The 23,607-nt window shown below is 37.0% G+C and overlaps 1 protein-coding gene across 6 annotated transcripts in view; it reads left to right on the top strand.

Annotated features, from left to right (window-relative positions):
- Nucleotides 1-5,908: 5,908 nt before the first annotated feature.
- The window catches only part of myo18aa (myosin XVIIIAa), a 60,535-nt gene continuing 42,836 nt past the window's right edge, over nucleotides 5,909-23,607 (top strand). For 5 of the 6 annotated variants that reach the window (XM_048180869.1, XM_048180868.1, XM_048180864.1 and 2 more), the window contains exon 1: nucleotides 23,110-23,305. In XM_048180869.1, coding sequence (XP_048036826.1) covers nucleotides 23,267-23,305 — 39 coding nt within the window. In that variant the 5' untranslated portion in view covers nucleotides 23,110-23,266. Of the gene's footprint in view, nucleotides 6,055-7,012; nucleotides 8,068-23,109; nucleotides 23,306-23,607 lie in introns of those variants that run through there. The other variant, XM_048180867.1, reaches the window with a different exon arrangement.

The following is a 23,607-nucleotide window of genomic DNA, read 5'->3' as shown; positions in this document are numbered from 1 at the left end:
GCATGCAGCGCCTGTGGAGTGTGGAAAGTTACTGGAGAGCGCAGCTGCGCTCGTCTCTCACAAGGAACGTCATGGCAATGATTGACAAGCCAGAGGGCCAATCCGCGCACCTCTCTCACAAGGAACGTCACGGCAGTAATTGACAAGTCAGAGGGCAAATCGTTTACGCGATTGGCTGATGTTTTTAAGGCCCTACCTCGTGCACAGATGATGTATATTAATATTATTACTTTCAGTGCACCTAATAAATAGTCTTTTATCAGTTAGTAAAGACAGTTTCAAGTAATATTGCAAAAATGTATAAAACAAAACATCCTCTTTAGCACCTTTAAGATTTGAAACTTAGCAAACTTGCAGTAGTAATGAAAACATTTATCTTGAACTTTGCCATAAAAACGATAGTATGTATACCCTTAATTAAACAATTTAATAATAAATTAAAATTATTTTTTTTTACTGCATATATTACACTGTACCCACATTAGACCAGCAATTTGGAAAATGGATGGATGGATAATCAGCTGCAGGCGCCATCTTCTGGTGAGACCATCACAGTGCATTATGGGTATTATTCTCTAGCCGATTACGAGTGTACATCAGTTGTGCACTTGTTATTGCGATGCATTATGGGATTGAATGAGGAACTATAATGGCCCTGTCCCAAATGGCACACTTACAGTGCGTTCCAAACGGGATATATCGCCCTCCGAAGGGCACTTCGGAGTGAAAATAATCATGGCCGCCATATTGAAGGGTTGTTCCAAATCGAAGTTCTCAAAACTGGCCACTTCAAAGGGCCCTTTGGAATGAAGGATTTCGAAGGGTACAACTGATGGACACTTTGAGCCCCCATGATCCTTTGCACAGGGAAGTTGTTTGACGTCACAGAATAGGTACAGTAGGCTCGGAGTTCGATTTTACCTATAAATGTATGTATTTTTCTATACTACTGTAATATTTATACGAGTTAGATTTGGTACATTATTATGGTCAATACGACACTGTACAAAAATACTTTACAGCTCCCTTTATCAGTCCTTTCAAATGTTTAAAATACATAGATACAATATAGCCTACATGCGATAAACCTAAAATTAATAAATATATAAACTAACATTAAACAAAGGGCGCAGCTTGCACAGTCTACTCCTCTTTGATTGTCTCGTTTAGATGACGCAGAAGTGCGTTCCAAAAAAATTGTTTTTTTGACCCCTACACCCTTCATCCCTTCGAAGTTCTCACTCCGGAGAGTAAACCCTCTGAAGGGATTAGGGCATAGGGATGAGCCCTTCCGAAGAAGGGTGCTCGTGAGCGCCCCCTTTGCGGCTGCTATGCACCCTCGATGCGCACTTCTGCTGAGCCCGCAAGACTGTGAGCTACTCAGAGGACTTTACCCGGCAGTCAAAGCGGCATTACGTCTTGAAAATGCAGACTCAGAGGAAGACCGTGAGGGTTTAGGGTGCCATTTGGGACAGGGCCAACACCTACTATGGTTTTGGACACCACTACAAATGGCTGTTTTAAATAATGAGCGATTTCGGACACAGCTCTGTCTGAGTTGGCAACAAGTGTATAGGTGTGTTCGACTTGAAGCAGCACTGCTCAGACCGATCAGTGTATGACATCAAAGTACCGTGAGACTGCTCCGTATGTCGAACACACCTAATGATTCATTGAATCATTCACTCAACCTAATTAACCGAAACAAGACCCCACAGGATGATGCTTTGTTTGTTCAGTTCATTCATGAACGAGATGTCCTAGCTCAGTTTGTTCACAAACAAGATTTGCTGAGATGAGTAACTGCATAGAAGTGAACAAAAAGCCTCGTTCACTTAAAAGATTCATTCAAAACACAGAAACACCACTAGATATAAGTTGTATGTGCTGATTTACTTGATCTAGAGGGTTTGGACAATGAAACTGAAACACTGGCTAGTTTTGGAAGTTTCACACCAGGGATGGGCATCTTCAGTCCTGGACGGCCACTGTCCTGCAGAGTTTAGCTCTAACCCCAATCAAACACACCTGAACCAGCTAATCAAGGTCAAGACAGCTACAGGTAGGTGAGGGTTTTTTTCAGGGTTGGAGCTAAACTCTGTAGGGACAGTGGCGCTCCTCAGAAGTTGCCAATCCCTGTTTCACACCTATATATGCGCGACCTGGTGGCCAATCTTCACTGATTTTACATTCCATCAGTAAGAGCAGAGTTTGAAGGTTGAATTAGCAGAGCAATAGCACAGCTGTACATAAACCATACAACATAATAGGAGACAAATCAGAGTTTAAAAGAGGATAAATTGTTGGTGCGTGTCTCGCTGGCTCAGCAAGTCTTTGTGCTGTATTGAGAGCTATGTTATCCAGGGTAATGTCAGCATACATCCACACAGGACGAACCACATCCAACAGAAGTAACTGTTGAAGCAAGAGAAAGCTGCCTGAAAGGGATGTCTGGCTTCTAACCCGGATTGTATCTAAAAAACATTAAAGGTGCCCTAGATTCCTATTTAACTATTACCTCGGCATAGTTAAATAACAAGAGTTCAGTATATGGAAATGACAGTGAGTCTCAAACTCCATTGTTTCCTCCTCCTTATATAAATCTCATTTGTTTAAAAGACCTCAGAAGAACAGGCGAATCTCAACATAACACTGACTGTTATGTAACAGTCGGGGTGTATGCCCCCAATATTTGCATATGCCAGCCCATGTTCAAGGCATTACACAAGGGCAGCCAGTATTAACATCTGGATCTGTGCACAGCCGAATCATCAGACTAAGTAAGCAAGCAAGGACAATAGCGAAAAATGGCAGATGGAGCAATAATAACTGACATGATCCATGATATCATGATATTTTCAGTGATATTTGTAAACTGTCTTTCTAAATGTTTTGTTAGCATGTTGCTAATGTACTGTTAAATGTGGTTAAAGTTACCATCGTTTCTTACTGTATTCACGGAGACAAGAGCCGTCATTATTTTCATTATTAAACACTTGCAGTCTGTATAATTCATAAACACAACTTCATTCTTTATAAATCTCTCAAACAGTGTAGCATTAGCCGTTAGCCACGGAGCACTATCAAACTCATTCAGAATCAAATGTAAATATCCAAATAAATACAATACTCACATAATCCGACACATGTATGCATTGTGCATGACGAACACTTTGTAAAGATCCATTTTGAGGGTTATATTAGCTGTGTAAACTTTCTTTATGCACTGTTTAAGGCAAGCGCAAGCTCCGGGGGCGGAGAGCGTGCAATTTAAAGGGGCCGCAACCTGAAAAGGCGCATTTATAATTATGCCCCAAAATAGGCAGTTAAAAAAATTAATTTTCACAGACACATTCAGGGGACACCTTAGACTTATATTACATCTTGTAAAAAAAACATTCGATGGCACCTTTAAGCTGCCCAACTCACTGCAGAAATAAATGTGCACCTCGACTCTCCTGTTTCCACCAAAACTGTCAATATTCATGGTTGGGCTTCTAAAGCCAAACCTTCGGTCACTCGTGCCAATGCCAAATGTCGGTTTCAGTGGTGCAATCAGTGCAAATCTTGGGCTGTGGACAATGTGAAACATGTATTGTTCTCTGATGAGTCCACCTACACTGTCTTGTGGGAGTTACGTGGTGGAGAAGCCCCAAAGAGGCTTAACACCCGGATTGTTGCTGCCCAGAGTGAAACATGGATCAGTGATGGTTTGGGCTGCAATATCGTGGCCTTCCCTATGCCCGCTATTTGTGCTAAATGGGCACGTCACTGCCCAGGACTACCAAACTATTCTGGAGGACCACGTGCACCTAATGGTTCATATATTGTACCCTGAAGATGGTTCCCTGTATCAGCATGATAATGCACCAGTATACACAGACAGAGTGGAACATGAAGAGAAGTTGAACATCTCCCATGGGCTGCACAGTAATCAGATCTAAATATTATTGAGCCACTTTGGGATGTTTTGGAGAAGTGAGTCAGGAAACATTTTCCTCCACCAGCATCACATAGTGACCTGGACACTGTTCTGGAAGAGGAATGGCTCAAAATCTCTCTGGCCACTGTGCAGGACTTGTATCTGTCATTCCCAAGACAAACTGATGCAGTATTGGCGGCAAAAGGAAGCCCTACACCATACTAATAAATTATTGTGGTCTAAAACCAGGTGTTTCAGTTTCGTTGTCCAACTGCTGTATTCCTATAAATCCCCCAGCAGACACACAAGAATGATTAGCTGAAGACGCAGAGACAGCTCGGTCTACTTTAGGATCGTTTTATAATGACGAGTGACATACAGAGCGAGTCCTGAACTGAATTAACCTAATAACCCGATTTATTATCAGCAGGGTTCCCTTCTAATAGGTCACAGAGAGATTAAAAGGTCAGGCTTTATGAGGATGTTTTTTCCAGAAGCATAACAGTTATTTTTGTGTGGCTGTCAAACATTATATGTTTGATAAAATAATTGAATTAGGATTTCAGTAAAGATTTCAGTCTATAATGTTCAATAAATTATATATATATAAACATATAAATATATATATATAAACAAATAATAATAAAAAAATATTTTATTAACTATATTAATTACATGTTTTACTTTTAATTAAGCACAATTTTCTGGTATTTTTGAAGGAAATGACCCACTAGCTGTTTTACAGAAAGGATCTGTTATGTCTCACCAACTAAGACACTGTGGTTGCGTCACTTGTACAGTATGTTCTTGCAGTGAACATGATGACCTGAATGACCTCCTCATAAAGGCCCCAGTTAAAAAAAACTCTTCTTCCATGATGACTCTAGAGGACCTTTTAAACTGCTCATGTTTGGCACAAAATTGTCTAAAAACCTGATGATTGAAGGAAGTATAGATAATGATTGATTAGTTAAAGAAAGTGAAGTCAGGCATGAAGAAAGTGATATAATGGTCATTTAAGATGTAGATTATATTATATATATATTACATACTGATGCGATGCCAGACTCTTTCCTAGTTTATGTAGGTTTGTCTGTGGGGTTTTCATCACTCTTTTGGCTTTTCTATCAAAATACCACAGTGAAAATCTATGATTTTAGATCCATATTGGGTTGAGAAGCTTTTGGATATGGTTTGGTTAATAGTTGAACTTATTTGAAATATTTAATATGGATTTGGATTAGTTGACCTTAAATGGACCCCACATTTTTTTTTATTTTATTTTTTTTTATTGAAATTTATGCCACTAAACTCACTAAAGCTTTGTGCTTTCTAGTTGTATTTAGGCTCCAAGACCAGAACAAGAGACGTTGTATTAATATAAATTTAATATAAAATGCATCACAAATGTGCAACAGAAGGAGATTGAGAAGATTATTGCGTAACTGGAGAATCATAAAAGCATGCAGAAGGAGGGATTAGTGCTGTCAGAGAGCTGGTCCAGAGGAGGGCGCTATAGCCATGCAAAAGAGATTCAACCACCATCACCTTACAATGGTTCAATATTGGAATAATGCAATGCAATATTTCTACATAAATTCATGTAAAGAATATGATTGTTTTCAAAAGACAATAATTTGTATTAAATAAATAAATAAAATGTAACATTTTTATTCTTTTTTTTTAAATTACACTGTCAATATTGTGCACTTATAGGCCTATTTATACTTTTTAGGGCTATTTGATTACTATATACATATTAATCATTCGTATACAAATTATAAAATTAAAATACATACAAATTGTTATCTTAATCTTTTTATCTATTTATTTAAATTGTATTTAATTTGTTGCATTTTTAAAGTGCTATGCCGTGTTGTACATCAGACAAATTAAAGTTTTAACTTATTCTTAGTATCTCAAGCTAAAATTCTCTTAAGTCATGCAGAAATGGATCCATTGATTTGTTCAACTCTTCTTATCCAGCAGGGCTCAGTGAGCCGGCGGGAGCGCGCTCAGCTGGTGCGCGCGTCCCACTGACCGTCAAACGCTGTAGACGCGTTTCCACAGGACCGGTGCTGCAGTTCAGTGCGCACCGGGGATCGCCAGACTATTTCAGCACTGTTTCCACGGTAAGTTTGTTTATCGTTAGCGGCATTTGTCTTTAGTTCACTGTACAGGTGAACAGACTGTCTGTTAGCTTTGATTCGAAATAAAGAGGATTAGAGAAGCGCATTACGCGAACCAAAACACTCACCTTAAAGCCATATGATGTGATTCACTTTATAAAAGATCAAAGAAATGATAGAAATGCAGGTATGAGTATGTGGTGTAAATACTGCATCAAGGGGTAATATGTTAAAGGCACTAATAGATTTTAAAAGCCTCTCAGAGCTGAATCAATGAGAGTTTCTGCCGGTAGTTTATTTATAGAGCTGAATTCAACATTACAATGATTCTGCAGGTGATGTCAAGTGATTTTGTATCATAAATATTGTGTTAAATAGTTTTGAGATTCCAAATTTAATTCGAAGAGAAAGCGTTCAGGGGGAGATGAGATGAGAAGTTTCAGGAAGTGATTCATTCTACTCGTTTTGTTTGGATAATCTGGAAAACTGATCGATATAAGATCACTACTAATTTATGGTGCTGTGTTTTATATCACGTTTATGTCATTGGTTTATAAATTGTATCACTGTTGTCGATAATAAAAGCTGTACGACTCGCTTACCAATTTTTGTACCTGTCAGGAAAGGTAAGAGCAGCCAATGAGATTGTGTGACGTCACACAATGGTCTTTCGTCACATGTCCACTCTTTTTACTCTTTTGATTAATAAATTATGTGGGTTATTTAGCTGAGTTAACCCCCCAAAAATAATAATAATAATAATAATATATATATATATAACTTTAAATTATTATTAATAACTACAACTTATTATATTATTATTATATTTCTATATATATTTAAAATGTTTAATGAGCCTTTTATAGCCCATGCCTACTACAGTCACAAACTCACTACTACAGGATGCTGCAAAAGGGAGGAAACCTTAAAATGTCTTCTGTTTGTTAATTTGTTGTTTCAGGGGAGGGTTTTACCTGCTGCTGAGGTTCTTGTTTAGCCCCAACCATGTTCCACTTGATCAAGAAAGATAAAGACAAGGAGAAGGATGGAACAAAAAAGGAGAAAAAAGAGAAGAAGGAGAAAAAAGAGCGAATGTCTCAAGCCGAGCTGAAGAGTCTAGAGGAAATGAGCGTGAGGAGAGGTTTCTTTAGTCTTCATCGGAGCAGCTCTAAACGGGAGTTGAAAGGGAAGCTGGAGATTTCCAGCCCCATTCCCATCAAGGTGGTCCGAAACACAGAGCTCAGCCTGACAGACGTGGACCTCAGGAAACTCTACACTGAGGGTACCATAACGCCCACAAGCTCAAGTGATGACATTAAGGTGGAGAAAGATGTCCGCCGGTCATCCGTCAAAGAACAGGTGGCCAAGTTTGACTCCATGACGAAGCAGAACTCCCAAGTAGAAGAGAAGCAGAACTCCCCGGTAGAACAAATCTTAAAGCAGATTTCTTTCTCACAGAAGAGCAAAGAGGGAAGCCCCTCAGGGTCGACTGCACCATCAGGCCAGAACTCCGCCATTCCTTCACCTCAGGTAGAGATCAAGGTGTTCAATCAGTCGCCCTTACATATGCCCCACCAAACCAGCCCTTTAAAGAATGTCCAGATCCCAGAGATAGTGGACCGAACATTCCCTGCAGACTTGCGCTTACCTGCTTTGGCGCCTCCTCAAGTTCCTGCACCAAGAGAATTGGAACTTCAGCGCCGCAACACTGGTGACTTCGGCTTTTCACTTCGTCGTACCACCATGGTGGACCAGAAGCCCGATGGGTCACCCTACCGAAAGGTGGTCCACTTTGCCGAGCCCGGTGCTGGAAATAAGGACCCGACTTTGGGGCTGGTGCCTGGTGACCGTCTGGTAGAAATCAATGGGAGGAATGTGGAAAGTAAAACCAGGGATGAGATCGTGGAGATGATCAAGCAGTCTGGAGACACGGTACGTCTGAAGGTGCAGCCCATCGTGGAATTGAGTGAGCTGAGCCGCTGCTGGTTGAGGAACACCAGAGGCCTGTACCATGAGGTGAGATACGCAAGTTTGTAGCTTATGTGTAATGGTTGTGATGTGTCAAAGGGTTAGTTCACCCAAAAATTAAAATTATCCCATAATCTACTCACCCTCAAGCCATCCTAGGAGTATATGACTTTCTTCTTTCAGTCAAACACAGTCAGAGTTATATTAAAAAATATTAAAAATCCAAGCTTTATAATGGGTGTGAATACACTGCGTTCCAAATTATTATGCAAGTGACATATCAGTAAGATTTCAGTAGAATAAACATTCAGATTTTAGTTTTTCTAAGAAAATGTTTGTTTGTTTATTTATCCATGTCTTTTTAGATAACTGGCATCAATCTCAGACAAAATAATTTGCCAGGTCTATGGAAACCCTACTTAGAGGCGGTTCCACATTATTAAGCGAGTCACAGTTCTCATGCAATATGGGGAGGAAGAAAGATCTTTCTGAAGATGAAAAGCATGAAATGGTGCAATGTTGTGCAAAAGGCATGAAAACAACTAATATTGTGTGAAAACTGAATGGAGATTATCAAATTATCATTAGATTTGTGAGTGATTTAGAGCACAGCAGAACTCGGTCAGATAAAGGCTTATTAATGAAAGTTCCTGTCAAAAAAATTAATTGTATTAAAATTAGTCAGTAAATAAAACTATTTAAAAATGAGTCTTCATGTATTTCTAAACCTACTGTAAATGTTTCTCTTTGTGAGGTTTGGTTAGGGGTGGCTAAAATGCATCTTTACGCACAACTGCCAGCCTGCATGGAGAGCTTCTTGAGACTCCAGAGACACCAGCAGCTTCAAATACCTGTTTGCTGCTCAACACTGGCTTTTTTTTATAGCTGCTCTTTTAATGCAATTACGTTTTTTGACAGGAACTTTCCTTAATAACCCTTTATCTGACCGAGTTCTGCTGTGCTCTAAATCACTCACAGATCTTATGATAATTTGATAATCTCCATTCAGTTTTCACACAATATTAGTTGTTTTCATGCCTTTTGCACAACATTGCACCATTTCATGCTTTTCATCTTCAGAAAGATCTTTCTTCCTCCCCATATTGCATGAGAACTGTGACTTGCTTAATAATGTGGAACAACCTCTAAGTAGGGTTTCCATAGACCTGGCAAATTATTTTGTCTGAGATTGATACCAGTTATCTAAAAAGACATAGATAAATAAACAAACAAACCTTTTCTTAGAAAAACTAAAATCTGAATGTTTATTGTACTGAAATCTTACTGATATGTCACTTGCATAATAATTTGGAACGCAGTGTAGTAACCAAGATTTTGAAGGCCAAAAAAGCACATCCATCCATCATATAAGTAATCAATATGCCTCCAGGGGGCTAATAAAGGCCTTATGAAGCAAACTAATGAATTTTTGTAAGAAAAATACCCATATTTATAACTTTATAAACTAGAATCACTGGCTTCCGTATACAAGTCGATTCTGGTGGAAGAGTGAACTTTGATCTGACACAGCAAAACTCGAATTAGATGTCTAAAATTAGAATTTTTAAAGAGAAATGTCAGAGGAGCTTCAGTTTATTGCCCTGCCCTATGTGTTTGAACAGCGAGAGGTGTCTACTCTCACCTAAGCGTACGCTACTCCTACATCCTACGTCATACGCCGGAATTCGACTCTCGTGAATGTGCAGACGGATGTTACTGGAAGTCAGTGATTATAGTTTATAAAGTAATAAATATACATAGTTTTCTTACAAAAATGCATAGTTTCGCTTCAGAAGGCCTTTATCAACCTCCTGGAGCCGTATGGATTACTTTTATGATGGAAAGATGTGCTTTTTTTAGGCTTCAAAATCTTGGTTACTCTTCACTCCCATTATAAAGCTTGGAATAGCCAGAATATTTTTTAATCTAACTTCGATTGTGTTTGACTGAATGAAGAAAGTCATATACACCTAGGATAGCTTGAGGATGAGTAAATTTTGGGATAATTTTAATTTTTGGGTGAACTAACTCTTTAAATCCCACAATGAGGACTTGATCTAACACAATGAGCCATGGAGCCAATGTGGAAGGCATGGGTTTGCGTCTGGTTTGCATTATGCTCTTCTTCTTCACATAATTTTCTGTTGTTTCCCCACTATCCAAAAGGCCAATAAACCCAAATGAAATTGTGTCAGTATAGTCTGATAAACAGATAAATGTTTTTTAGCTAAAAATGCAGTTTGGATGGTATGTGTTTGCCGTTTCTCAGGAAAACCGATACAGTTTGAAGGTACTGTATGTTTCAGCAACTTTTCAGATGGAAGATCAGTTACAGCCTTGAGGTTTTCTGTGAATTCAGAGCAATATGAGTGTTTCTGTTGACATCTGAATGGACCGTTGTGCAGAGAGCTGTTGATGATGTCAACAGTTTCAGTGAGACCGCTCGGGGGGGTTTAATAACCTGTCTAATGCGTGTTTTGTCTTATCCATAATGCACCTGTATTTGTTTAGAGCCCCATCTGAGTGGAACGAATAGCAAAAAAGTCTCTGACGTCCATAGTGTTATGCTGTTAAATGAAGTTCCAAGAATGAGAGAGTCTTTTATTTGTTTACTGAAATTTAGAAAGCATTCCTGTTGCTCAAACAGTAGAGCATGACACTAGCAATGCCAAGGTCATGGATTCTATTCCCAGAGAATGCATGAACTGATAAAGTGTATGCAACGTAGGTCGCTTTAGATTTAAGCATCTGCCAAATGCATAAATGTAGACGCGGATTAGACAATATTCATGAAGATCGCATCTTATCTTCTGGAATGATAAAGATCTTTGTTTCACTGTTTGCAACAGAATTAGATACTTTTTACTTTGTCTGCTCTCTTGGCTCTGCTGTATTCCCCGGTTGCTCTCTCTGACACATTTTCATTGCTGTATCCTGGCACAGCTGAGCGAACGGCCCCGTTTCAGAATGTGGGCGACTCTGTTGGCCTGACAGCCCTTTTGGTATATTTCAGTCTTAACATTTCTGTTAAGGTCAGGTGGTGGAAGCAGGGTGAAAGCAGATGTGATGTCAGCAGCATTGGTTTCTGTAATCGTCTGTCATCATGATTCCTCAGATATTTCAAAACACCTGCTGCCATTGTCTCAGACAATAAATGTCACAAGCACAAAGTCACGTAGGAAGTCACAATGATCGTTACATTTCCCCAATTATTAGATGCTTGATATTTAAGCATGAAAAGACCAAAACCTTGAGTGAGATACACTGCATTCAGCTGTCTTAATATAGCATATATTTGTATTCATATATGTATATGATATATAGTTTTCTCACATTTTGTTTTGTTTAACTTATTTTCTACACATTTCTATTCAGTACAGAAATAAAGCCCTTATATATGTTTAAGCATAAGAGTTTTCAGATAACAGTGGCAGCATCGATATCTTTTGATAAACTAATCTATTATGGAGTTTGACTAATCATGGCATAATTTTCAACTTAATCTAGTAGGTTGAATGTCACAGAAGATCTGGGACATATTTGATATCAAAACCAAAAGAAAAACATAAGTAAGAAAAAATAAAATATAAATAAAAATAATAAATAAATAAATAAATAAATAATAAAAAATAAAATAAAATAATAATTATATATATTAAAGTACAGTCCAAAAGTTTGGAACCACTAAGATTTTTAATGTTTTTAAAAGAAGTTTCGTCTGCTCACCAAGGCTACATTTATTTAATTAAAAATACAGTAAAAAACAGTAATATTGTCAAATATTATTACAATTTAAAATAACTGTGTACTATTTAAATATATTTGACAAAGTAATTTATTCCTGTGATGCAAAGCTGAATTTTCAGCATCGTTACTCCAGTCTTCAGTGTCACATGATCCTTCAGAAATCATTCTAATATGCTGATTTGCTGCTCAATAAACATTTATGATTATTTTCAATGTTGAAAACAGTTGTGTACTTTTTTTTTTTAGGATTCCTTGATGAATAGAAAGTTCAAAAGAACAGCATTTATCTGAAATACAAAGCTTCTGTAGCATTATACACTACCATTCAAAAGTTTGGGGTCAGTAAGAATTTTTATTTTTATTTTTTTGAAAAGAAATTAAAGAAATGAATACTTTTATTCAGCAAGGATGCATTAAATCAATCAAAAGTGGCAGTAAAGACATGTATAATGTTACAAAAGATTAGATTTCAGATAAACACTGTTCTTTTGAACTTTCTATTCATCAAATAATCCTGAAAAAAAATATTGTACACAAATATTTTGTACAATTGTACACATTAAATGTTTCTTGAGTTTCTGAAGGATCATGTGACACTGAAGACTGGAGTAATGATGCTGAAAATTCAGCTCTGCATCACAGGAATAAATTACTTTGTGAAATATATTCAAATAGAAAACAGTTATTTTAAATTGTAATAATATTTCACAATATTACTGTTTTTTACTGTATTTTTAATTAAATAAATGTAGCCTTGGTGAGCAGACGAAACTTCTTTTAAAAACATTAAAAATCTTAGTGGTTCCAAACTTTTGGACTGTACTGTATGTGTATATAAAAAATTTATATTATTATATACATTTTGCATAACTTTTTTTTAAAAATTTTTTACCATTTTTTAATAAAATAAAATAAATTTAAAATTTGTTAAAATTTAAAAAAAAAAAAAATTATTTGTAAAGGTTTTTTTTATTTTCATTTTGGAATGAAATATAACCATGACATTTGTTTTAACAGTATAATATCATAATGTGACAGAAAATGATTTTGCATCAAATTCATCTTAACAAATTGAGAAGAAAAATAAAAAAAAAACTCAAACAAACAAACAAACAAACAAACAAATACTTTAGGCTGACATCCAAGATCTGATGTTACTTTGATCTGGTTCAGCACAAAACCAGAGCTCAGTGAAGAGATTAAAGATCATTGAGTGATTTATTCGTGATGTAGAATAACGTGGGGGAGGTAAAAATATACAATATTGTGCTTCTGTACTGTAATGTTTGGCCTTTTGAACCGTAAGAGGTTTATCCTGGTGCAGTTGAGAGCATCTGGCCTGATCCTATAGAACAGCTCTTCACACAAACAGCATTTCATCTAATGGTGCCAAAATAGGAAGAGACAGGTGTTTGAAGAGAACGTTTTGGTCAAGCTAATCAAATGAGTGTGGCGTGGATCACATGAGTCAGCGATCACTCCTGCTAAACCTGTTGTTGTGTTTGAATAGGAGTGTGTGTGGAGAGAACTCAGCCCTTTATATGCTTTCTGCTAATGGATAACCAGAAAAATCTCAGTGTGTGTCAAAGTCTGAGTGCTGTTTTAGAACACCATTTCAGACCATTAGAAAACTTTTATAGCCAACCCAATGGCAAAAAAAGCAAAACTTTATAATAACTTTAATTAAAAACAACATATACTATATTAATGTTAAATTTCTTCATGGACCCCCTTTAAAATTCCCCTGTTGATATCAGTGGGCCTAGTTGCCTACATGCATAGACATTTATGCAGTCTAGATGCCTCTGGGCGAATTTGCCCCGGCAACACTGAAAAATCGGAGCGCATCAGTCAGAGAAGAGGCTGAGAATCTGGGGCATACAAGTTATCTTGACCAAATTTTCTCCTAGTTCCTGTTACCAAATACCAATAACTCATAATATTCAATTTTATAATAACACTTACCCTCATGCAAGCCATCTCAAATTATGATGTTATCAGGGTGAACAATGTCAAACCAGCAGCTGTAATGAACTGCACCTTTTGTGATAAAGTGGCCAGTCTCACCCAGCCTGCGGAGGGCAGGAGTCCCACCGGGGTTTTTACTGGCCCACTTTAAGCCGAGTACAGAAAAAGATATGACACATTTGGGATTGGCCTAGAAGCGATTATTCTATATAAAGATTGTGATACAGAAATCTAGACTATGCCACTGTGGAGAGCTCCGTGGCGAAATGTGTTGCTTGTTGCATCTATATTGATGAAAAATATGTGAATATGTAGGCAGTTGCAGACTATTGTGTGCTGTATTTCAGTTTTTTCACCTGATTATAACTATTTGTAGTCCAGTTTAAGCAGGTTCTAAATGTGCTGAAATACTGCTGCTGCTGCTGCATAATCATTCTTTCTTTTCATTGCAAACACTAATTTCTATGCAAATTAGTATCTATATCATTTATTCATTAAAAATGAACTCTATTTGCCTGGTGCATCTAACCTTTTTCAAAAGAAAAAATTTGGAAAAACAATTTTTTTCCTGTTCACACTGTTACCTGATATGCATTTCCTTTGAATTGGATGCCAAAATTGTGCAGACAGCATGTGCAAATAAACAACAGCACCATTAGCAGTGTTATTTTAGTATTATTTACTATTATAGTATTTATTCATGTTTTAAATTAGTTTTCAGATTTCATTTTAGTTTTAAGTTTTAGTCATTTGTTTATGTACGTTTGTCATTTTTCAGAATCAGAAAGAGCTTTATTGCCAAGTATGTTTGTACACACTAGGATTTTTTTTTTTTTTTTGGTGACAGAAGCAGCTTCCAGACAACAACAGTACACAGATAGTAAAATAAAAAATAAATAAAATAAAATAAAATAAAGAATAAAGATAAATGAATAAGCACATATACACATATGCATATATAATATATAAATAAACAAAAACAGGCAATTTTATATATATATATATATATATATATATATATATATATATATATATATATATATATATATATATATATATATATATATTTTGGCTTTAATTAATTTTAAATTTAGCTTTAGTAATTTTTTTTACTTTAACTTAAACTTATTAATTTCAGTTAGTTTCCAAGGCAGCATTTATGACTGTAGTTGTTTTTAAAGTGTTTCATCTTATATTTAACTTAATTTCAGCTTTATTTCAATTACTGAATTTTTTTAATAGTTATTTTGAGATAAGTGTTGGGGAAATTTACTTTTAAAAGTAATGCGTTACAATATTGTGTTTCTCCCTAAAAAGTAATTAATTGTGTCACCTAGTTACTTTTTATAGAAAGTAATGCGCATAGTTACATGAAGTAATGTGTAGTTACTTTTGCGATACCTTTTCTCACCTGGCTTGCTTGCTTGTTTTTAATAACAAAAAAAGTTCTATTTTTGGCAAATGTAAAAGAGCTTTCACACCAAAAGTGAAAGAAATAAGGCTCAGGCTGAAGGAAATGCAAATTCATGCCTGTACAGTAGAGGGTGCAGCTCAAACAAACCTTTCAGCTGTGCTGCCATTCTGGATCGCAGAAGAATAGGACACAGAGATATGAGGGTCCATAGCTCATTGGAGAATGCGTAACAGCCAACTTGAATCACGTGTGCCTTGATAACCAATCACATTACAGCCTTGATGCCATTGGATTTTGTTCAGAGTTGTGCGACAGTCAACCACTGTTTGTGGATACCATAGGAATGAATGAGAAGTGCCATAAACTGAATCATACCTGTCGTGCAATTGTCCGTGACGTCTCCTATAAAAGAGCTTTTTTTCGATGTAAACTCTAAAAATAGATAAATCCAAAATAAATGTTTAAGAGCAAACATGTTGAAGATTACCCAATAGGTTGTGGATTCATTAAATGAAAGCCGTTTTCCCACAAAAGCAGTTTATTTAGCGTAGTGAAGCCTCTGACCTCTGATCTCCTTCCCTGCATACCACAGCGTTACGCTATTTTTTTGAAAAAATAAAATAAAATAAAAAAGTAATCCTGATTATGTAACTCGCGTTATTTGTAACGCATTACCCCCAACACAGGAGATCACAATAGCAACAGTGATTATCAGTGCACAAATCATTCTTAGTGAATTCCCTCCATAACTGAAATGCTCAGGGAAGGCAGATACTCTTGTGTCATCAAGCATGTGTGGCTTTTTGCCAGTATAATGTTTGGTATTTGTTCAATCATAGTGTGTCTGTGAATGTGACAGGAAACCCTTGTGATTGTTTTTGACAGGTTGGATTGTTTGTGCTGATAGTTACCAGATAGACAGGTTTCGGCTGCATTACTGTACTGAGAAGAACAACACTTAAACACACACTATCACCTCACACCCTCTCCGGTCCACTTAGCTGAAGGATTGGCATCTGAATGAATGAATGAATGAATATATCACCATGCTCTTCTCAGCCTTTTGTGTGTGATTGCTTATTCTGTTGGGAAATCTGAACACATAAAGCTTTCAGCAATTTATTTTGACTGAGAGTTACTACATGAGCATTTTTTAAAAATGCATATCAAGGCAAAGTTTTTCCTTGCTCTTTTGCAGTAAAAGAGTTAGATGTACTATGTAGACATTTGCTTAAAACCACCCACACCTATCGACACCTATTCAGTGTTCAGTAACTTGGTCTGCCCTGATGAACTGTGCTGATACATAAAGGTTAGCCAATCATAACTTAGCTGATTTACATGTAGGCCTCCATGTAGTCTTAAAGGTTATTGTTTATATTAAGCTGGTTAATATTTTCATTACAGAAATGCACTATTAGCAATAAGTTTATTTCATTTTATAGGTTTATTTCATTTTATTTAGGTACTATAATGTATTTATGGTTAAACCTTTTTAAGTGATGAGATACACTACCATTCAAAAGTTTGTGGTCAGTAAGATTTTTTGTTGGTGTTGAAGGAAATGAATACTTTTATTCAGCAAGGACACAATAAATGAATCAAAGGTGACAGTAAAGACATTTACAATGTTATAAAATATTTCTGTTTCAAATAAATGCTGTTTAAAGGTGCCCTAGAATTAAAAATTGAATTTATCTTGACATAGTTAAATATCAAGAGTTCAGTACATGGAAATGACATACAGTGAGTCTCAAACACCGTTGTTTCCTCCTTTTATATAAATCTCATTTGTTTAAAAGACCTCCGAAGAACAGGCGAATCTCAACGTAACACTGACTGTTATGTAACTGTCGGGGTGTACGCCCCCAATATTTGCATATGCCAGCTCATGTTCAAGCATTAGACAAGGGCAGAACGTCTGGGTGTGCACAGCTGAATCATCAGACTAGGTAAGCAAGCAAGAACAATAGTGAAAAATGGCAGATGGAGCATTAATAACTGACATGATCCATGATATCATGATATTTTTAGTGATACTTGTAAATTGTCTTTCTAAATGTTTCGTTAGCATGTTGCTAATGTACTGTTAAATGTGGTTAAAGTTACCATCGTTTCTTACTGTATTCACGGAGACAAGACTGTCGTTATTTTCATTTTTTAAACACTTGCAGTCTGTATAATTCATAAACACAACTTCATTCTTTATAAATCTCTCCAACAGTGTGTAATGTTAGCTTTAGCCACGGAGCAAAACCTCAAACTCATTCAGAATCAAATGTAAACATCCAAATAAATACCATACTTACGCGATTAGACATGCTGCATGACGAACACTTTGTAAAGATCCATTTTGAGGGTTATATTAGCTGTGTGAACTTTGTTTATGCTGTTAAAGGCAAGCGCAGGCTCCGTGGGCGGGGAGAGCAAGATTTAAAGGGGCCGCAGCCTGAATCGGCTCATATTTAATGATGCCCCAAAATAGGCAGTTAAAAAAATTAATTAAAAAAAATCTATGGGGTATTTTGAGCTGAAACTTCACAGACACATTCAGGGGACACCTTAGACTTATATTACATCTTTTAAAAAGACGTTCTACGGCACCTTTATATGTTCTGTTCATGAAAGAATCTTTGATAATCATTAATAATAATAAATGTTTCTTAAGCAGCAAATAAGCATAGTACAATGATTTCTGAAGGATCATGTGACACTGAAGACTGGAGAAATGATGCTGAGATTTCAGTTTTGCCATAACAGAATTAAATGATAAAATATATTAGAATAGAAAACAGTAATAATAAACTGTAATAATATTTCACAATATTACTGTTTTTACTGTATTTTTGATCAAATAAGTGCATCCTTGGTGAGCATAAGAGACTTCTTTCAAAAGCATTAAATATTCTTACAGGCTCAAAACCTTTGAACTGTACTATTTTATTTTATTTTAAAATTATGCATTATAAACAAACCAACAGTCGATCAGTCTGACAGTTAGTTATTTGCATGGCTATGTCAGTCAAATTTTGCATTGCTATTCTAAATAACCCCCACTGACACTCTCCTGTATTTTTTTTGTTTTTTGTGTTTTTGGCTCAATGGTTCTCTCTTTTTTTCGTCTACTCTGAGAGGGTTCAACAGCCTGTGGACTATTAATGTCCTCTGTCTGCTCTGAAACAATCTGTCCATGAATGGCTTCATTAACTACTATCAGATTAGATTATGTAATAGATCAACTTGGCTGCACATCAGGCACTGAATACAGGAAGTGTCCTTCGTCTGTCATCAGTGTCTGCTGTCCCTCCGTCCTCTCTGTCAAATTTCTCTTTATGTCTCCACTTTGTTTCCTGGCCGATGACCCCAAGTCTTTCTTGAGCTGTCAGTGTCGCCCCAATGCTGTCGTGAGTGAATATTGACGCTGGTCATTGGACAGACTTGGCCCTCAACAGGGGTCCAGGAAGTGGCTTTAGTCAGGCTGATAATTATCCTGGTTTGGACCGCTGGGTCAATGTGACGACCAGCTGTGGTTTTTGGGCTGATTTGCACTGGTATTTGGCAGTAGGACTGTGTGAAGCTGTCCAGTATTCGAGCTCTAACTGTGAGCATGTTGGCACAGGCATGATTCCAGCTCTGCCAGTTTACCAGTCTGTTAAATGTGACTTGGTTAATGGGAGCAGCTAGTTAGTCACTTACCTGAAGGTTAATCACGCCCTCAGAATGCATAGAGTCAACACAATTACCTTTTTTACTTTCTTAAAGTCGGCATGACACAGAAGTTGCGACAGTCTTTTCTTCCCCATCGTGACATATATCCAAGTGAAACGGCTTCTCGAACAAGAAAAAATGTAGGGAGGAACTTGATTTTGTCCATTGAGAATTGATTGAATGGTTGTGGTGTGATGTCATGTGAGTGACAGGTTGTCCCGCCCTTGCACCAGTAAACACATCATCAGAGAAGAGAAGAGATGTTGCTGCAAGAGGGAGGGGGAATTATTTTGAGTACAAGGACACATGAATTTTAAAAAAAGGAAAAGAATTGTCAATTTTGATTTCATGGTGACTTTAATGCATTATGGAAGTGAAATGCCATTTGATGTTGTCATAGCTTATTTGATTTGGTTGTGTAGCTTTATTTTTTAGGTGAAGATTGAATTCAGGTTGGGGAATGTCTCATTTTATTCACAGAATTGAATCCATCCATAATTCTCTTGGTTTTATTGTATCATTTACTTAAAGGTGCCCTAGAATCAAAAATTGTATTTACCTTGGCATAGTTGAATAACAAGAGTTCAGTACATGGAAATGACATACAGTGAGTCTCAAACTCCATTGTTTCCTCCTTCTTGTGTAAATCTCATTTGTTTAAAAGACCTCAGAAGAACAGGCGATTCGCAACATAACACAGACTGTTACGCAACAGTCGGGATCATTAATATGTACGCCATGTACGTGGAGCATTAATAACTGACATGATCCATGATTACATGATTTTTAGTGATATTTAGTGATATAGTGATATTTGTAAATTGTCTTTATAAATGTTTCATTAGCATGTTGCTAATGTACTGTTAAATGTGGTTAAAGTTTCCATCGTTTCTTACTGTATTCACGGAGACAAGAGAGCCGTCGCTATTTTCATTTTTAAACACTTGCAGTCTTTATAATTCATAAACACAACTTCATTCTTTATAAATCTCTCCAACAGTGTGTAATGTTAGCCCGTTAGCCACGAAGCACAGCCTCAAACTCATTCAGAATCAAATGTAAACATCCAAATAAATACTATACTCACATGATCCGACGCATGCATGCAGTATGCATGACGAACATCTTGTAAAGATCCATTTGAGGGTTATATTAGCTGTGTGAACTTTGTAAATGCACTGTATTATAGTCGAGAGCTCGGGTGGCAGGGAGCGCATGATTTAAAGGGGCCGCAGCCTGAATCGGTGCATAGTTAATGATGCCCCAAAATAGGCAGTTAAAAAAATTTATTAAAAAAAATCTATGGAGTATTTTGAGCTGAAACTTCACAGACACATTCAGGGGACACCTTAGACTTATATTACATCTTGTAAAAACTGGTTCTAGGGCACCTTTAAGATTTTGATGCCTCTGTTTAGCATGAGACTGTATTCTTACATCATGTAGGTGTTTTTCCCATAATGTACATGTTATGGAAATCACTATGCAGAGAGAAGCAGCAAGACCAGACATGCTGCTGTTATCTGTCCGCAGGGCTCGTGCCCTCAGGATGTTTCTGAACGAGAGAAGCGTCTGTTTTTTGCATCGTTGTGCGATACTTTATGAGTTTGTGGAACAGGTGTTTAAATCAGCCTGTAGTTTGACCTGTAGAAGAATGTCTCCACCTCCTCCTGTATCATCACAACCTGTGTTTTCCAATTTTTTGTACACTACAAATTTGTAGAAAGACTTATTTTCAAAGGCTGGCTACTGAATGAATTGGCTATTGAACATATTGTAAATATGCCATATACTTTAACTAAGATCTATATGGCTTGGATTCCCCTCAGAGATCAAATTATGCTATGCTAATCTTTTCTATGCTAGCTGTGCTTTAATCCTAGATTTGATCAAATCCTTCATGTATAGCCTTTATGAAAATACAGCATATATGTATTTAAAAGCAGATAAAATGTTTTCTGCTCCATTAGCACTTGGTATTAACAAACATTGGATTAGCAAGAAGAGCTAAGAATAATCAGTCTTTGAATGAAGGAGGTGCTACATTTCACAACCATAGCAACGAATAGGCTACTAGGTGGGGTTTAAAAAGTCTTTAGACCTCCCACCATGTTACATTGTGTACTTGTTTGGAGAGACCCTCCTAAACTCCACACTTCATCTTACTAATAATGTAAGTTTTGATGTGTCTATGTGTTAGTGCATATGTGTGATGTATGCCATTTAGTCCTGTCCCTTGTTTATATCTAATCTACTATTGTTGAGAAATGAAAGAATGTTTGATAAAGTTAACATCATTCTTTCATTGAAGTCCTGACTGCAGAGGAATTGCTTTCAGTGAAGACAGCAGATAAGACGAAGAAATTCACTGATCCATCAGGATTTTTTTAGAAAGACCACACAGAGACAAGGGGGAGCTAATCAGATTAAGGAGCCCACCGCGTCCTCCATAGACAACTCCAGCCTGTTTGTGTCCTGTTTAGTAGTGCTGATATGATACAATATGACAGGCCTGGACTGGTCTACAACCCCACCAGAATATAAGGCCTCATGGTGGGTTTGAATTTGTGTGGTAGTCAGTCATCAATATTATGTGTTATGAACATTTATGCATGTTGACGCAGAATCATTCAATCATAATCAATTAATCTGAGTTTTGAATTGATTAATTTTGTTGCAGCACAGCCAATCAGCACTCATCCTGTTCTCAACCCTGACCAATCACAGTGGCTCATTGCAGCTCTATAAAGTTAATCTGATAAGCTTTACCAGCATGAACAACTACTTTTACTGCTTACTTTTGAGCTGAAGACTTTTTAATCACAGCTTGCTAATTAAATAGATCCGCACATTTTCTGAAGCAAAACTTATTATCACAATGCTAGCATGTTTTGGGTGGTTGCTAGGATGTCGCTAAAGTATTCTCAGTGTTTTTTAGCATGTTGCTGTGATTTTTCTGGGGTATTTTGGGTGGTTGCAAAAATAAAGTCAAAAAAGTCAAAAGAGCTCAGTAATAACATTCTGGTCCCTAGATATGATGGGACAGTTTAGAATGAATTACACAGAAAAGCTTACTTAGGGTTGGGGGTTTATTTAACACACTAATGCTAATTAAGTCAGGCTAACAAAAATGAACTCATCAAGAAGTGTGCACAATGCCTCCCTCTGGTGGATCTGTGAGGAACAGCAGCATTTTGTTTTCACACATGTTGTTGCCCCCTTGTGGTTGGATTTAAACATTCATCAACAGAGTTGTCTCTGTTGATGAATTTTGTGAATTGAGTATGGCTGAATTTTCTGAAAGGACAGTTAAGCTGTTTGAATTCAGTTTGTTATGTGTGTGTGTGTGTGTGTGTGTGTGTTTGTGTGTGTGGTCAGGGGGTACTGAGGTCTACATGGTTATTAATATCCTCTGTGTCCTGCAACAGCTGTTATCCCCCCTCCCGAGCCCGAACTCCGGCTCGACGTCTCTGTCGTAACGTCCTGCGGCTGCCCCACGTTGAGCTCCGCTCAAGACGTCTGTCCATGGATGCCTACCTGACTAACTGGTTAACATAACAGAGGGAATCCGATGTGTCTGCTTTGTGTTTGACAGGTATAAGAATCCAGGTTTAAAGCCTGTGGGACAGCCGTGTGTGTGTGTGTGCGTGTGTGTGCTGGTCACTTCACTTTGTGGCCTCTTCACATGTGCTCTATTTATAGTGGTGTGTCATGAAAGCTCAGTCCTGTTGCCTTAAACTGCACTTTCACTTTCAGACCGGTTGTTTTGCATTACAAATGTGCTCTTCCAGCATGTTTTTTTTAATTCATGAGAAGCTTGATTCACATGGACATCTTTGTTTGTTCATCTGTCATAATTTACTCACCCTCATGTTCTAATTAATAACTTTAATTTTTTTAGAAGGCTTGGAATATAGCACATGAGTCATTGAGTCTAGACATGAGCCATTTTTCATTTTGGAGATTGTCAGCCCAGTCGTCATTCACATTCATCATTTTGAAAAAAAAAACTCCTTTCAATAAAATACGCATTGAAAGCCCAACAAGTTTTGAACATCATGAGAATGAGTAAACAATTTCATTTTCATAGGTGCACTTTCAGAAAGCTGCAATTCAGCAATGGAATGCTGAGTCATTGATCTCTTGCCTTGTTGTTTGACTAACCGAGTGTCATGATGTAAGCCTAAACGATTCTTCTTTATCTTTACTCCATCTAACAGATTTTATGTTCATCCTTTTTTCTTCCCTTGTAGCTGTTCGTTCTACCCATTCACCGCAGGGTCCTAGTACCCTCAAAAGCTCAACCGAGAAGACTGCCTGCATTTTCCCAATCCAGTTTTCTGCCTCTCACCAAAAAAGCCTTCCTTTCCTCCCCTTTCCTTTCCTCTACTCTCCTCTGTCTGTTTCTCCATGGCTTTCTCATCTCGATTCTCATTTTGGGAGAAAAAGGGAAGTAAAGTTTTATGCTGTTCATTAATTTATAAATTGTTAATTTATTGCCCACTCAGGACAGGTGAAATAGAACTAGTTTAGAAAATACAGTTTGGATGATTAAGGTAAAAGATTGGTTGTTCTATATCTTACAGAGCCCCTAAGTGGGACTACAAAAACTATAAGGTGAGAGGAAAAACTATGTCAGTGCTTTTACATTCACTGGCAAAATATTTGTGTTCCCTCAAGAAACTTTGCATTTGCTTGCAAATATTTTACGTTCTCTCTCAAAAGTGTTGTGCTCCCTCAAGAGACTTTGC

This window comes from Megalobrama amblycephala, linkage group LG2 (genome assembly GCF_018812025.1).
Source record: "Megalobrama amblycephala isolate DHTTF-2021 linkage group LG2, ASM1881202v1, whole genome shotgun sequence".
Classification (NCBI taxonomy): Eukaryota; Metazoa; Chordata; class Actinopteri; order Cypriniformes; family Xenocyprididae; genus Megalobrama; species Megalobrama amblycephala.
This window is presented reverse-complemented; position numbering and strand designations above follow the sequence as displayed.